A 16,174-nucleotide genomic window follows, 5' to 3' on the forward strand; every position below is an offset into this window, starting at 1 on the left:
TTTTTTTTTTTTTTTTTCTTCTTCTTACATGTACTACGTGTTGAGTAAATGCCTGGGTGTATTGGGGAGAAATGGTATGTTTGGCCATGAGTAAGTTATTTTATTTAATCCTCCAAACTATCCTAAAAGAAAGGTATATACTGTCCCTATTGCAAATAAGAAAATCGAGGCTCTGAGAAATTATCTAACAGAGCTTGTAAGTGATGAGTCGGTGTTTAAATCTCTCAGAGCTTGTAAGTGATGGGTTGGTGCTTAAACCATGTCTTTGTTATTACAGATTTTCTTTCTGTTTTCTCGCAGTCCTAACTGTGCAGCAGTAATAACTTGCAACTTTAGCTAGATGGAATGATGAAAGATGTTTCTCCTGAATTCACAAGAGACTAATGGGGTTAATATAGGTGTCAACCTGTCTGTAAAGTGTGTCATGTGATACTGTTATTACAGTTTGTAACAGAGGCTTCTTGGTATTTCCCTAGATCCCCAGACATCAAGGGAGATTTTTAATTTTGTACTAAAGGCAATTCGTCCTCAGGTAGGATTAATATTACTATTAATATTATTCTAATGCCTTTACAGTACAGTCTTTCAAATACTGATGGTGAATTTTTTTTTTTCTAAAATAGATTGATCTGAAGAGATATGCTGTGCCCTCAGGTAGGATTCTGTTTATAATGAGGTATAATATTTTAGATTACTAAATTAACATCTCAGGTAAGCTTTTGCTTAAACTTTGAATGAAAGCAAATGTGATAACATCTGTGATGTTTCACACACAGTTATTTACAGGGAGGCTTTCGGTGACTTAGTAAGCTCGCTGAAATGGTGATACTCAGGTTACATGGTTGAAATCATTTTATTTTAGGATATCTTTCAGGGGATCCAGGCTGTTCGATTCTGCCTTTGCCTCAATGAATCCTGATTCCACTTCTGACCCTTGTATTGGGATTTGTTAGTGAAGTTGGGCCTGTTGATTGGCAGCGTTAGAGGCTGACAGGGATCCCTGGGTTACTGTAGTGTAATGGTACTAGATCTTCCTGACCACAGTCTTGACTTTGACATATCCCTGCAGGTTTTTTGGTTTTCTGTTCTGTCTTATGTCGTCTGATTTTAAATATAATGGCTTTTGCATTTGCAGCTGGCTTGCGCCTATTTGCCCTGCATGCATCTCAGTTTAGCACCTGCCTTCTGGACAACTACGTGTCTCTATTTGAAGTCTTGTTAAAGTGGTGTGCCCACACAAATGTAGAGTTGAAAAAAGCTGCACTTTCAGCCCTGGAATCCTTTCTGAAACAGGTACCACACATTCAACTGTCATTTAACAATATTCTTTCACACACAGAATTAAATTCTCATTGTATGCATACGTGTTTGAAAATAAATATAAGTTGATCTGTTTGCTTCCGTAGTATTTAAAGCAGAAAGCTGTTGATCAGCCAGCCTCATGGGAGGCAGCCAGACTGAAAGAGAGCTAAGGAGATGCCAGATTTGATTAGGGCCTCTGAGCCCAGATTGAGACAAGTCTAATGGAGTGAAGACATGGTGGTGAGGAGGTGGCCGAAAGGGCTGGGAGGTCAGAGCTGGAGAGTGGGTGGAGGCCTGAGGATAGCTGAGCCCCATCTCTTCTGGAAGAGGAGGGCCAGCTGTCTCCAGGGGACAGATAGATGCTTGTGTGTCAACTTGAAAACGAGGAGCGCCTCTTTGCCGTTGTGGATTTTCCACCTCGATAGGAGGTGGTTATAGAATCTGCACCTGCGTATGTGGAAGCTTGTCTGGTCGGCTGAGGGGACCTTGCTTGTCATTCTGAGCGCTGGTCTCCAGGATATCCTGGGCTTCCAGAGATGTCCGCAGGGGCCTGGCCACTAAGGAAGTGGACTTCTGGGGTTGCTCTGAGGAAAAGGACTGGAGATTCACAATAAACGTTTTCTTAGGGGCCCTGCTATATACATGGGTAAACAGTAACTGCATTCACAGGGTATCCTTGCAAACCTGTGTGAACAGTATTGCAGTTGTGTTAGCTTGAGAGTCACAGCCAGGATGTGTGGAAGGAGAAGAGAGAGCACTGCCATCCTTTTTTTAGGTCTGGGCCTGCCTCCCAAAAAACTGAGCCAATGGGTCTTGTCTTTGGCCCCTGCCTCTGTCGCCTGTCCCTCTTGCCTCCTTAGCCTCCCTGCTGTACTTGGCCTTCCTGTCAGACTGTGTTCTCCCTGAAGTCACTCTTGGCTTTTAGGTTACCTCTTCTTGGTCCTCCTCATAAAACTTCTGTTCCGCTGAACTTGGCTGGCCTTAGTTGCTAAGGGAAATAAAAATCTGAGGAATTACTTTTTACTGATTCATATGAATATGTTTGCATCTCAGTGAACATTTACTGCAATAAACATCTTGACAGAGAGAATTTCATGCTTTGTTAGCAAGGAGGAGTGTCCGGGATGTGTGCAGAGGGGTCATCCCTGGTGGCACCCCTGGGGCCTTGTTCCCTAGTGATGGCCTGCCTTTCCTAGCACAGGGCTGAGTGGGGCATGGGCCCGCAGGGAAGCCCGCCAGCCCTCCCTCCACTGCGCTGGTTGTCTTTAATGAACCACGCAGACATCTCTGTTTCACATCCTTGCCAGAGACTTTTCAGTTCCCCACTCCAATTCTTAACAAAAACTACATTGAATAGATTTTAGAGTTTCATTGAGGAAATATGTTCTACCTGCTAATCTTGTGAGAAAGTTGTACGAGCTTAGTCAGGGGAGAAGTTCAAGAGAACTATCCTCAATGCTGCCTTCAGCACTGATACCTGTTGCAAGTTTGGGAGTTTCCAATACACCCTCAAATTTGATACAGCTATGGTTTATTACATCTAAAGGGCCCAGATAAAAATCAACCAAAGGAAGCAGCACATGGTGTAGAGACTAAGAAAGTACCAAATGTGGAGCTTCCCTGGTCCTATCCCCACGGAGTCAGGGCAGCATTCGTTTCCCAGCATCCATGTGTGACAGCATGTGTGGAGCACTGACTGGGTGCTCCCCCGAACCTCTGTGTTTGGGGTTTCCCTTGGGGACCCACCCTGTAGGCATAGTGGGTTGTTGGGTCTCAGCTTCCAAGGATTCTGTGTGACCCAAAGCTCCCATTCCGAGTCACATTGTTACCAGGTGTGGCAAGCCCCACCATGAGTCCCATTATTAGATCATCCCTTGTGACCTGAGGCCCCAAGCAAGGAGAGAGACCCTCCTTCCCTCCTACTTCAGAACAGGGAGTGAGGACAGAGGAAGAGGGAAAGAGGACTTTACATAAAGGATACATAATTTTTTGGCCTTAAGATTTTCCTCTATGTTGAATATATTTTCCTCACAGTGACATCTATATATTTTTTTTTTTTTTTGAGATGGAGTTTTGTTCTGTCACCCTGGCTGGAGTGCAGTGGCGTGAGCTTGGGTTACTGCAACCTCTCTCTCCTGTGTTTAATCAATTCTCGTGCCTCAGCCTCCCAAATAGCTGGGATTATAGGCACCTGCCACTGTGCCTGGATAATTTTTGTATTTTTTTTTTTTTTTTGTGACGGAGTCTCGCTCTATCGCCCAGGCTGGAGTGCAGTGGCCGGATGTCGGCTCACTGCAAGCTCCGCCTCCCGGGTTTATGCCATTGTCCTGCCTCAGCCTCCTGAATAGCTGGGACTACAGGCGCCCGCCACCTTGCCCGGCTAGTTTTTTTTGTATTTTTTTAGTAGAGACGGGGTTTCACCGTGTTAGCCAGGATGGTCTCGATCTCCTGACCTTGTGATCTGCCCGTCTTGGCCTCCCAAAGTGCTGGGATTACAGGCTTGAGCCACCGTGCCTGGCCTAAATACTATTTTTGACTTATTAGTAATATCCTCTCTCCTCCCTAAATATAGAGCTTGGACTTGGGAGATGCCACAGCACACATTTATTCTTTCTTTTGTAAATAGGAATCTGTCTGCCTGACCTGAGTGTTATCTCCACGTTAGAGCAAAAGAAAGATCCCTGGATTCTGCAGAGTGAAGAGAAAATAGCAAACAATCCAGATGGCAGGGAATGCATCAAAGATGTGAACACAGGTGAGAGCTCGGGTGGGCAGAGTGGAGGCCCCATATTTTTTATTTTTTGAGACAGGGTCTCACTCTGTCATCCACACTAGAGCAGTGGCAATCATAGCTCACTGCAGCCTTGAAGTCCTGGACTTAAGGGATCCCCCTGGCTTGCTCTTCCAAAGTGTTGGGATTACAGCCATGAGCCACTGTGCCCTGCAAAGCCACCCTATTATATAGTATTTGGGAAACTCCCTGCAAGTGGGAGAATTCTGTGAGAAAACAAAAGTTGAAATCTTGTGAGTTCTGAACAGATATTTTTCTTTATTTTCCTATTTCTTCTTGGAGATAGGATCTCTCTTGGGTCGCCCAGGCCAGAGTGTAGTGGCGCGATTACGGCTTGCTGCATCCTGGACTTCCTGGGCTTTAGTGATTCTCCCACCACAGCCTCCTGAATAGCTGGGACTACAGGTGTACGCCACCATGCCTGGCTAATTTTTTGTATTTTCTGTGGAGATGGGGTTTCACCATGTTACCCAGGCTGGTCTTGAACTCCTGGGCTCAAGCAGTCTGCCTGCCTCAGCTTCCGAAAGTGTTGGGATTATAGGTGTGAGCCACTGTAACCAGCAAAGTGTGTTGTTTAATTGACACATATTTGTGGATCTTTAAATTTTTCTTCTTTTGTCTGGGCACGGTGTCTCATGCCTGTAATCCCAGCACTTTGGGAGGCCGAGGCAGGCAGATCACTTAAGGCTAGGAGTTCAAGACCAGTCTGGCCAATATGGTGCAACGCTGCCTCTGCTAAAATAACAAAAATCAACTGGGTGTGGTGGCAGGTGCCTGTAATCCCAGCTACTCAGGAGGCTCAGGCAGGAGAATCGCTGGAATCCAGGAGGCAGAGGTTGCAGTGAGCCAAGATTACGCCATTGCACCCTGGCTTGGGTGATGGAGTGAGACCCTGTCTCGAAAAAAAAAAAAATACATTTTTTTTCTTTTGTTAATTTCAACATTACATGCCTCCACCTCCGGAGTAGCTGGGATTACAGCCGTGCACCACCACGCCTGGCTAATTTTTGTACTTTGAATAGAGATGGGATTTTTCCATGTTGGGCAGGCTGGTCTCGAACTCCTGGCCTTATGTGATTATCCTCCCTTAGCCTCCCAAAGTGCTTGGGATTACAGGTGTGAGCCACTTCACCCAGCCCAAAACATTCTATTTTAAATGTTAACAGCTTATCTTTGATTAGGTACTCAAAGCTCTGCTTAACAACTGTGTTCTCGCTTTCTGTTATTACTGGCAGAAATTAATCCTACATATTTTATGTTCCCATTAACATATGTTTTTAATGCTGTTTAAATGAGAGTGGTTTCTTTTTTTTTTTTTTGAGATGGAGTCTCCTTCTATCTCCCAGGCTGATCTCGGCTCATTACAGCCTCTGCCTCCCTGGTCCAAGTGATTCTCCTGCCTCAGCCTCCTGAGTAGCTGGGATTACAGGCACTCATCCCCATCCCCAGCTAATTTTTGTATTTTTAGTAGAGACAGGTTTTTTCCATGTTTGCCAGGCTGCTCTCCAATTCCTGACCTCAAGTGATCCACCTGCCTTGGCCTCCCAAAGTGCTGGAATTACAGGCATGAGCCACTGTACCTGGCCTGATTGTGTCTTTTAAATTGTAGGAAAGAATTAAAAGTCAAGTTACAAATGAAAAGTGCAACAATACATGTTTCTGTATTTGATCATTTGTTGACCTTTTATGATGAGCTTTTTATTTTTATTTTTAGGGGATGGAGTTTCTCTCTGTTGCCCAGGCTGGCATGCAATGGCAGGATCTTGGCTCACTGCAACCTCTGCCTCCTGGATTCAAGTGATTCTCCTGCCACAGCCGCCCGAGTAGCTGGGATTACAGACACCATGCCCAGCTAGTTTTTGTATTTTTAGGAGAAATGGGGTTTCACCATGTTGGCCAGGCTCGTCTGGAGCTCCTGACCTCAGGTGATCCACCCACCTCGGCCTCCCAAATTGCTGGGATTACAGGCGTGAGCCACCGCGCCCTGCCTATGATGACCTTTATATTTTCGTTTGGGTTAAAGATACTATCCGGAGTGCTTTCATTTCATCTTGAATCCTCGTTTCAGCATTTCTTCTTGGACAGGTCTAGAATACTAATTAACTTCCTCAGGCTTTCTTTAGGAAAGTCTAAAATTCGCCTTTATTTTTGCAGGTGAGATTTGCTAAGTGTAATATTCTTCATTGCTGTTTTGCCTGTTTTTCTTTAAGTACTGTCGGTATGTCACCTCACTGCCTTCTAGCCTGGAGATGTCTGCTGGAAAATACATATAATCTGACAGTTTCCTATTGTCTGACAAGTCTCTTTTTTGTTGCTACTGTCAAGATTTTGTCTTTGTCTTTTTTTGACTTTTGATAATTACTTTATAGTATGTCTCTGTATGAATGTATTTGGGTTCATTTTAGTTAGAATGGTCAAGTTTCTGTTTTTTTTTTTTTGAGATGGCGTTTCACTCTTGTTGCCCAGGCTGGAGTGCAATGGCACGATATTGGCTCACTGCAACCTCCCCCTCCTGGGTTTAAGCGATTCTCCTGCATCAGCCTCACAGGTAGCTGGGATTACAGGCACCTGCCATGATAGTCTTTTTCATGCATCGTTTTCCTGATTTCATTTAGTTGTCTATCTCATTTATGTTTTAGCTCGTTAAGCATCTTAAGACAGTTGCTTTCGGCTGGGCGCGGTGGCTCAAGCCTGTAATCCCAGTACTTTGGGAGGCCGAGGCGGGCGGATCACGAGGTCAGGAGATCGAGACCATTCTGGCGAACACAGTGAAACCCCGTCTCTACTAAAAAAAAAAAAAAAAAAAAAAATTAGCCGGGTATGGTGGCGGGCGCCTGTAGTCCCAGCTTCTAGGGAGGCTGAGGCAGGAGAATGGCTTGAACTCGGGAGGCGGCGGAACTGGCAGTGAGCCAGGATCGCGCCATTGCACTCCAGCCTGGGCGACAGAGTGAGACTCCGTCTCAAAAAAAAAAAAAAAAGTTGCTTTCAGTTTGTCAAGTAATCAGAAGGCTGCGTTTTTCTAGGTCGGGTTTGTGGAAAAATTTTTTTAATTATAATTTTAGCCATATTTCCATGTCCTTATGTAGGCCTTGTAATTTTTGTTTTAGGTTTGCTAAAACAACCACTTCTTCCCGTTCTTTTTTTTTTTTTTTTTCTTGTTTGACACAGAGTCTTTGTTGCCCAGACTGGAGCGCAGTGGTGTGATCTTGGCTCACTTCAACCTCCACCTCCCAGATTTAAGTAATTGTCTTGTCTCAGCCTCCTGAGTAGCTGAGACTCTGGGTGCACACCACCACGCCTGGCTAATTTTTGTATTTTTAGTAGAGACGGGGTTTCACCTTATTGGTCAGGCTGGTCTCGAACTCCTGACCTCAGGTGATCCACTCATCTCAGCCTCCAAAAGTGCTGGGATTATAGACATCAGCCACCATGCCCAGCCAGGTCTCTAACTACTGACCTCAAGTTGTCCAGCCTGCCTTGGTTTCCCAAAGTGCTGGGATTACAGGCATGAGCCACTGCACTGACTGTTCCAGTTCTTTTGTCTAAGAATTGTACAGGGTGAGACCTTTACAAATCAACCTGTTGTAAAGGATGTGGGTGCCACCTGCATGGACCTTGGGGGACTGAACAAAGGGAGCAAACGTGGGAATAAAAGACAAAGACAATAGAGTATATTTGGAAGAAAAGGTCAGGGGGCTCCTTGCTTCTAGTAAACAAGGGCCCTGAGCTTTAGAGCCCTTCACAATTTATTGGGTAAAGGTTAGAGGGAGAAGGGGGTGGTGGTTGTCAGTCAGTGGCTTGATTTACAGCAGGCTTACAAGACTGCATTCTTTCAACAATAGGCTCAAGATGTCCCAGTAGATAATGAGCACAGCACCAGGGAATGATTGCTTTCAGCAAACCTTCTGGTGGCAGGCGCAGTCATGAGTTTGCCCACATCCTGCATTCATGATAAATAGTTTGCTGTTTGGTCATAAAGCCTCCAGTGGAATGCTGAGTTGGTCATGTCTCTCGGGCCATCGGCTCCCTATGTCTTCCCCTTTGTGTTTATGTATTACTGTTACAGATTTATTTAAGCATTGGCCTACCTAAAAGTTCTATTGGAAATAGGGGGTAGGGAGAATAAACAAAAGCAAAGGTTTCTGTAGCTGTAGCCAGGAGGCATGTCTCTGCTGAAGCATTTGCTCTACAAGCCATAATTCTTCTTCAGCCTCTTAATTGCCATGGGGAATTTAAGGAAGACTCTCCTTGCAGGGTTTGGTAAAGATGTGTAAGTTGATAGGTGGCAATACCTAGCATTGGGTGTAGCCAATTAATATCTCCTAGTAATTGTTGAAAATCATTTAAAGTCTATAATGTGTCTTTACCAAGAACTGTTTTCTGAGGCCGTACACTCCTCTCTGTAACAATATTTCCTTCACAATGGTATGGGGAAGTTATTTGCACTTTCTCTGGAACAATTTTGGGATTCCATTTAACAAGAGCTTGCATTACATCTCTGAATAATTGATGTAAAATTTGATCTGTAGGAGCGGCCAAAAGAATATCATCCATAAAATGAATGATATACGCAGTGGGAAACATATTTTGAGGCTCCTCTAATGCTCTTCCCACAAAATGCTGACATAATGTAGGACTGTTAAGCAAGCCTTGAAGTAAAACTTTCCATTGATAGCAAGAAACAGGTTCTCTATGATTAACAGAAGGCACAGAGAAGGCAAATTGAGGCTTATCCTTCTCGTGTAATGGTAAAGAAACAATCCTTGAAATCTATTACTACAGGAGGCCAGTCTGTGGCTGCCGGGGAAGGTTAAACCGTGCTGGAATGTACCCATTGGTTTAATTTGTGCATTAATAGCTCTCAAATCATGCAGCAATCACCATCTTCCAGACTTTTTTGGAACAAATACTGGTGAATTCCAGGGACTGACTGCTGTATATGTCCTGCGTTCAATTGTTCTTTTACCAACAGTTGAAGTCAATCTAGCTTCTCCTGTGTTAAGGGCCATCGGTCCACCTACACAGGTTTGTCACTAAGCCATTCTAATGGTAAGGCAGTGGGTGGAGGAGAAATATCAATGACCCCTGTCAGAAATCCTGACGTCCTAGCCCTTTTCTGTTTTTCCAGTTACTGATAACGGATTAGGGTTTCCTTGTAGGAATTTCCCTAAGCCTTTTCTACTCTGATATCCCATGTCCTTCAACATTTTAAATCCTGGGTTACCAAAGTTTTCATTCGTAAGTCTCTCATCCCATGCTGTAAGTCTTGACCCTGTAAATTGATGGCTGTATTTGCAACATAAGGCTGGAAAGTACGTGCTTGTCCATCCGGACCAAGACAAGGTAAAATCTCAGCACTCTGTTGAACACTTTTAGCTGCTCCTACTCCCACTAGGGATGTGGAGGTAGTCTCAGAGACCATGCTGGGTGCCAGTCTTTACTGGATATTACTGACACATCAGCTCTTGTGTCCATTCACCCATACAATTTCTTTCCTTTAATTTGTACTACGCAGGTGGGTCTGTTAGAGGCTGTGGGTTGGGATAGATTTCCCATGTAATTGTGCTCCCAAAGCCTTTATTTCCTCGTTTCTCGTTTTGTGAAGACAGGTGTAATTTGCAGGGACTAAGCAATAGCTGAGCAGTATATTCTCCCGGTTCAAAAACCCAAAGATCTTATAACATTAAAACTACTTGAATTTCTCCTTCATAATCGGAGTCAATCAGTCCTGGGACTACAGTGATGCCTTGCAAGTTAAGGTGGCTTTTGCCTAAAATTAGTCCCATGTATCGTGTTGGTAAATGTCCCCAAATGCCAGTGGGAATTTTGGTAGGTTTGTCTCCACCAACTACTGTTATTTCTCTGACTGGGAGATCTAATCCTGTACTTCCTGGTGTTTCTGGGGTGAGGGAATCAATGTTTCTCCTGGGACCCACCCCTGAAATGGGGTTGTGGTCTGAACTAAGAATGACCTCATTGTTTGAGGTGCCTGGGTCCAGGCCCCCTTCTTGTTTCCCAACCTGGGGGGGCGGGGTGCCATTCTGATGAAACCTTGAGTGGCACTGATTAGCCCAGTGATTTCGTTTGTTACAGTGAGGACAGAGTCCTGCCGTTTTTTCCACTGGAGGGGGGCACTGCATTGTAAGGTCCTTTCTGTCCTGAAATGTGGCGGCATTCCTTTTTTCAATGTCTGGTTTTTCTGCAGGTATAACATTTTTCCACTTTAGGGTTTGATCCTTTGCTGCTTTTAGATTTGTCAAGTACTAAATTAGCCATGCTTCAGCTAACATTGAAGAGCGATGAAGCTCAGTTCCTACATCCTGACAAGCTCTGAGAAAATTTCCCACATTTTTTGTACACTTTACAGGTGCCAGTGCACATTTACAATCCATGTTTGCCTTCTCAAAAGCTAAAGTTAAGGTTAACATTTCGGCAGCAGCAGTGTGAGGAATTTGACGCTTCACTGCCTCTTGTAATCTTGCAAGAAATTGCGCATAGGGCTCCTACAACCCTTGCATGATATGCAAAAAGGATTGTACTGGGACTCCCACTTCTGGAATTGTGACCCATATGCACTTAGCAGCCTGTGATCACTGCTGATAAGCAGGATCTGGGAGTGCCATTTAATGTTCCAGGTCTGAATAAGGGTCATTACCCAATAGCATATCCTCTGTAATGTCTCCTTGACAAGCGGCAAGATTCTGTCTAGCTTGGTCTGCACAGTTCTTGCTAGTTTAAATTCCATGTCAGATATGCACTAGCAGACAAGTTTGAGCCAAATATTTTACATCAAAAAGTAGAAGGCACATAGCACCGAATACGGATTCTAGCAATCCTAAAGTGAGTGAGTTCAGTATTCCATTATTAACTACAGTCGTTTTTAATTCCTTCAACAACTAAACTCTAGCAGGGTATTTTCATGAATAAACTGGTGCAGATTGGATCAGGCCTTATGGAAATAGGAAAAGTGCAGGGTCCTAAGGGCTCTTCAGCTGTGGCAGCAGAGTGTAAAATTCTTTGTACTGGGGTCTCTATTTCTGCTCCCAAAGGAAGTGGTACAGTTGTTCCTGCAACTGAAGGGGGTGGTAAAAAACAATTTTTATCTTCCCTCTCGTGTTTTTTATTTTCAATTGGATCTGTGGGTGGGACAACAGATTCAGATTTTTAGACTCAACCTGCTGCCCAGCAGAACAATGAGATAATGGCAGAACAGTACAAACTAGACTCCACGTGGAGAAGACAGAAGAATCAACTTTAAGACCTTTATGATGAGCCTTTTAAAATCCTTCTGCTCTGTCCTAGGTTTCCACATCAAGAGCGCCTGCCTGTGGAAACCATGGGTTATGCATAATAATCTCCTACAGAGGCTTAATGTCTGTGAATTAACCTGAGCTCCAGACTGTCTCAATAGATTAAACAACTGCACATAGTGTTTTTCTTCAGCAGAAAAATTCTGCCCCATGTTACCCTGATTCAGAAAACTTACCGTTCCCAGTACTTTAGAGCAGTGACCTTGTATCGCTCTTAGTACCTCTTTAGGGCACTGACCTTATATCTGCTGCCAGCATACTCATCCAGGGTTCCGCATTCACATTGTCAATTTCAGTTCCTCTGCTCCAGCAGAACCTTCTTTGTGTCCTCAAAGTCCTGTGTTCGGAGGCCACTTGTAGACATCCTTGGAGTCCCTGTTCTGGGTCACCAGTTGCCACCTGCACAGACCTTGGGGGACTGAACAAAGGGGGCAAATGTGAGAATAAAAGACAAAGGAGTATATTTGGAAGAAGGGGTTGGGGGCTCCTGGCTTCTATTAAACAAGGACCCTGAGCTTTAGAGCCCTTTGCATTTTATTGGGTAAAGGAGATAGGGAAAGGGGTGTGGTGATTATTGGTCAGGGGCTTAATTTGCAGCAGGCTTGCAATACTGCATTCTTCAAACAATAGGCTCTAGATGTCCCAGTAGATAATTTCAATGAGCACGGCACCAGGGAGTGATTACCTTCAGCAAATCTTCTGGTGGCAGGTACAGTCGTGAGTTTGCCCATATCCTGCATTCATGATAAACAGTTTGCTGTTTGATCATATATTCTCCAGTGGAATGCTGAGTTGGTCACATCTCTTGGGCCTTTAGCTTCCTACATGTGGGAACACTCAGTCCTTTTCTGGGGATATGATTTTTCTGGTTTGTGGAAGTACCATTATTAATGTCTATACAGCTGCTCTCGGCTTTCTGATTTTCCCTAAGAGGCTCATCCCTGCTTCTTCCCAGAAGCTTTCAGTTTCTGTTGTATTTCTCTGCTCATAATCTCTTTCAGATTTACCCATAATTCTCTTGACTCCTGCAGATTCCCCACTGCTCCAATGCATCACCTCAGTTCCTTCTGTTTTCTGCACTGCCAGCATGATATACACAATATGCTGAAACTCCTACCAATGTCTGAGTTAGGTGAGGCAGAATTTGGACCCTCTGTCAGACACTAAAGATGCCATTATCATGGGTTGAAGTTCCATTCTTTTCTTTCTGTTTTAGAGAGGAGCTCTAAATTGGGAAGTAATGCAGGAAACAAGCCTTGTAAAAGTCAACTTGGATTCACTTCTCAGTTACATCTGAATGATCTGCAGCTATTTCAAGCTGAAAGGAAAATTTCTGGGTCTAAGCATATTGAAAAACTCATCAGTGACAACTTCTCAGTTTCACTGCTTGAAAAAATTTCTTCCAGTGTCAAATCCCACCTTTTAAATAAACATAGAAATAATTTTGATGATGCTCCATTACTTCCACAAGAACAGAAAGCACACATTAGGGAAAAAGCTTATAAATGTAATGAGCTTGGCCAAGTCTTTAGAGCATCTGCAAGGCTTTCTAACCATCAAGTAATCCGTAATGCAGATAATCCTTACCAGTGCAATGAATGTGGCAAGGTCTTTAGTTGCAGTTCAAAGCTTGTGATACATCGAAGAATGCATACTGGAGAGAAGCCTTACAAATGTCATGAATGTGGCAAGCTCTTTAGTAGCAATTCAAACCTTTCACAACATCAAAGAATTCATACTGGAGAGAAACCTTACAAATGTCATGAATGTGACAAGGTCTTTCGAAGCAGTTCAAAACTTGCACAACATCAAAGAATTCATACAGGAGAGAAGCCTTACAAATGTCATGAATGTGACAAGGTCTTCAATCAAATTGCACACCTTGTACGACATGAAAAAATTCATACTGGAGAGAAACCTTACAGTTGTAATAAATGTGGCAAGGTCTTTAGTCGCCATTCATATCTAGCAGAACATCAAACAGTTCATACTGGTGAGAAACCTTACAAATGTAAAGAATGTGGCAAAGCATTTTCAGTGCGTTCCAGCCTCATAACCCATCAGCTAATTCACACTGGAAGGAAACCTTACAAATGTAAAGAATGTGACAAGGTGTTTGGGCGCAAGTGTTTACTGACCTCTCATCAGAGAATTCATACTAGAGAGAGACCTTACGGATGCAATCAGTGTGGCAAGATCTTTAGTCAGAAATCAGACCTTATACGACATCGAAAAATTCATACTGATGAGAAACCTTACAAATGTAATAAATGTGGCACAGCGTTTAGAGAGTTTTCAGACCTTACTGCCCATTTTCTAATCCATAGTGGAGAGAAACCTTACGAATGTAAAGAATGTGGCAAAGTCTTCAGGTACAAGTCTTCTCTAACCAGTCATCGTAGAATTCATACTGGAGAGAAGCCTTACAAATGTAACAAATGTGGCAAGGTCTTCAGTCGGAGTTCAAACCTCGTATGCCATCAGAAAATTCATACAGGAGAGAAGCCTTACAAATGTAATGAATGTGGCAAGGTCTTTAATCAAGCGTCATACCTTACAAGACATCAAATAATTCATACTGGAGAGAGGCCTTACAGATGTAATAAATGTGGCAAAGCATTTCGAGGGTGTTCAGGCCTTACTGCCCATCTTGCAATCCATACTGAGAAGAAATCTCATGAGTGTAAAGAATGTGGCAAGATCTTCACTCACAAGTCTTCCCTCACCAATCACCATAGAATTCATATTGGAGAGAAGCCTTACAAATGCACCCTGTGCATTAAGGTCTTTAGTCACAATTCCGACCTTGCACAGCATCAGAGAATTCATTCATGAGAGTCCCTACAAACTGTGTATGGCAAACCATCATCATGAATTCTAGCATTAATCAACATCAGAGAGTCCATACTAACTGGAAATCATAAATTAAATGTGTGTGACACAGGCTTTATCAAGGCCTGCCAAATCACTAGACATCACCACATCACTGTGGAGGGTGAAACCACACAGATGGATTGTGTGTACTCGGGTCATTATTCAAGGACAATTACTATGGAACACAGATAGGATTTACACAAGAAGGAACTCAATCTCTAGTTCTCTGATACTAATCTATGATATTGCATTCTGCAGAATAATGCTAAGTCAACGTATGTTGATTCTCATGACATGATGTATATCAAAGGTGCAACGGTATGTAAATGACCAGTTTTATTCAGGCTACAAAAAATTCAATTATTTGGGGTCCATAGAAAAGGCTACTTTATGACTTTAAAATCTCTTCACGTGCCTTCCATACAGGCCATTCACTGTGGTTCCTGGGAAAGAATTAGTAGGATGACAGGACTGAATTCATTAGCTGAGGATTATTTCTATCCAGTTTCCTGATGAAGAAGGACATTGCCTTTTCAGATTAAATATTGTCTGATTTAGAGAGCATGGAGAAGTGGGCAGAGTAACATAAAACTCTGATGACCATCATCATACTGTTGCAGTCAACACACTTTCTCCCGACCTAAGTGCACAGTGCTTCAGTTGCCACCAACTGACCATGAAATAGAGTATGCCGTGATCTTAAGGCATGGGTTATTAATGGGAAGAGAGTAATAGGTTGCTAGTGTCTGATTATATAGTAGAAATAATGCAAGGAAAAAGGTAGACGCTTTCTCCGTTGAATAGCAGTAGCTGCTGTTTAGCAAAGACTGATGAGAAATTGTTTGTTTGTTTGTTTTTTCCCCGAGATAGTGTCTCACTCTGTTGCCAAGGCTGGAGTGTAGTGGTGTGTTCTTGGGTCACTGCACCCTCCGCCTCCTGGGTTCAAGCAATCCTTCTGCCTTAGCCTCCTAAGTAGCTGAGACTACAGGTGTGTGCCACCACACCCAGTTCATTTTTGTATTTTTTGTAGAGACAGGGTTTACCATGTTGGCCAAGCAGGTCTCCAACTCCTGACCTCAAGTGATACGTTCACCTCAGCCTCCCAAAGTGCTGGGATTACAGGCACGAGCCATTGCGCCCAGCCTCATTTTTGAAATGGAAGAAAGAACAGATATCACAGTTGAGCGTTTAATCAAAATGACCAGATCAGCATATTCTTTTTTTATATGACACAGAGTCTCACCCTTGTCACCCAGGCTGGAGTGTGGTGGCACAATCTCGGCTCACTACAACCTCTGCCTCCCTGTTTCAAGCAATTCTTCTGTCTCAGCCTCCCAAGTAGCTGGGATTACAGGTGCGTATTTTTAGTAGAGATGGGGTTTCACCATGTTGGCCACGCTGGTCTCAAACTCCTGACCTCAGGTGATCCATCCGCCTCAGCCGGAAAGTGCTGGGATTACAGGCATGAGCCACCGCGCCCAGCCAGATCAGCATATTCTTGAGTAGGATTCACATTTAGTTCTTGGCATTATAAGTTGCAACTGTTTGATTTAGAATGTATGTAGCTCTCATGTTTGTACTAATAAAGTTTCATTTTTCCTAAGTGAGTGAATCATGTCTTTTCTACCATCATAATTTCATCCCACCTCAGGAAGATGGATACTTGCACACAGTAGTGCACCATTGGGATTTTAAGATTGGAGCATCCAGAGCAAGTTTTCTGGCTGTGAAATGAAACAACATGTCCTTTGGGTACATATCCTTAGGTAAATGTGAATATGAGCAATCATATTTAGTACTTGAATGATTGTGTCTGTACTCTGCCCTAGAATGCTTCTGTGGGTACAGTGAAAATCCCATAGCAGTGCAATTCCAGCATCCTATACCCTCAAATGTG

At 43.5% G+C, this 16,174-nt stretch overlaps 1 protein-coding gene and 1 long non-coding RNA gene across 2 annotated transcripts; both read left to right on the forward strand.

Annotated features, from left to right (window-relative positions):
* Positions 1 to 474: 474 nt before the first annotated feature.
* On the forward strand, positions 475 to 1,288 carry LOC112612473. Its single transcript, XR_003116868.1, has 3 exons — positions 475 to 532; positions 624 to 654; positions 1,136 to 1,288. It is a non-coding gene; the product is annotated as an uncharacterized LOC112612473 (long non-coding RNA).
* Positions 1,289 to 1,944: 656 nt separating this feature from the next.
* On the forward strand, positions 1,945 to 15,882 carry ZNF528 (zinc finger protein 528). The gene is given in 3 exon segments (XM_025365879.1): positions 1,945 to 1,948; positions 3,875 to 4,057; positions 12,620 to 15,882. Coding segments are annotated over 3 exon segments (1,806 nt in total). The 3' UTR covers positions 14,239 to 15,882.
* Positions 15,883 to 16,174: the final 292 nt, after the last annotated feature.

The sequence above is a fragment of the Theropithecus gelada genome, chromosome 19, assembly GCF_003255815.1.
Source record: "Theropithecus gelada isolate Dixy chromosome 19, Tgel_1.0, whole genome shotgun sequence".
Lineage (NCBI taxonomy): Eukaryota > Metazoa > Chordata > Mammalia > Primates > Cercopithecidae > Theropithecus > Theropithecus gelada.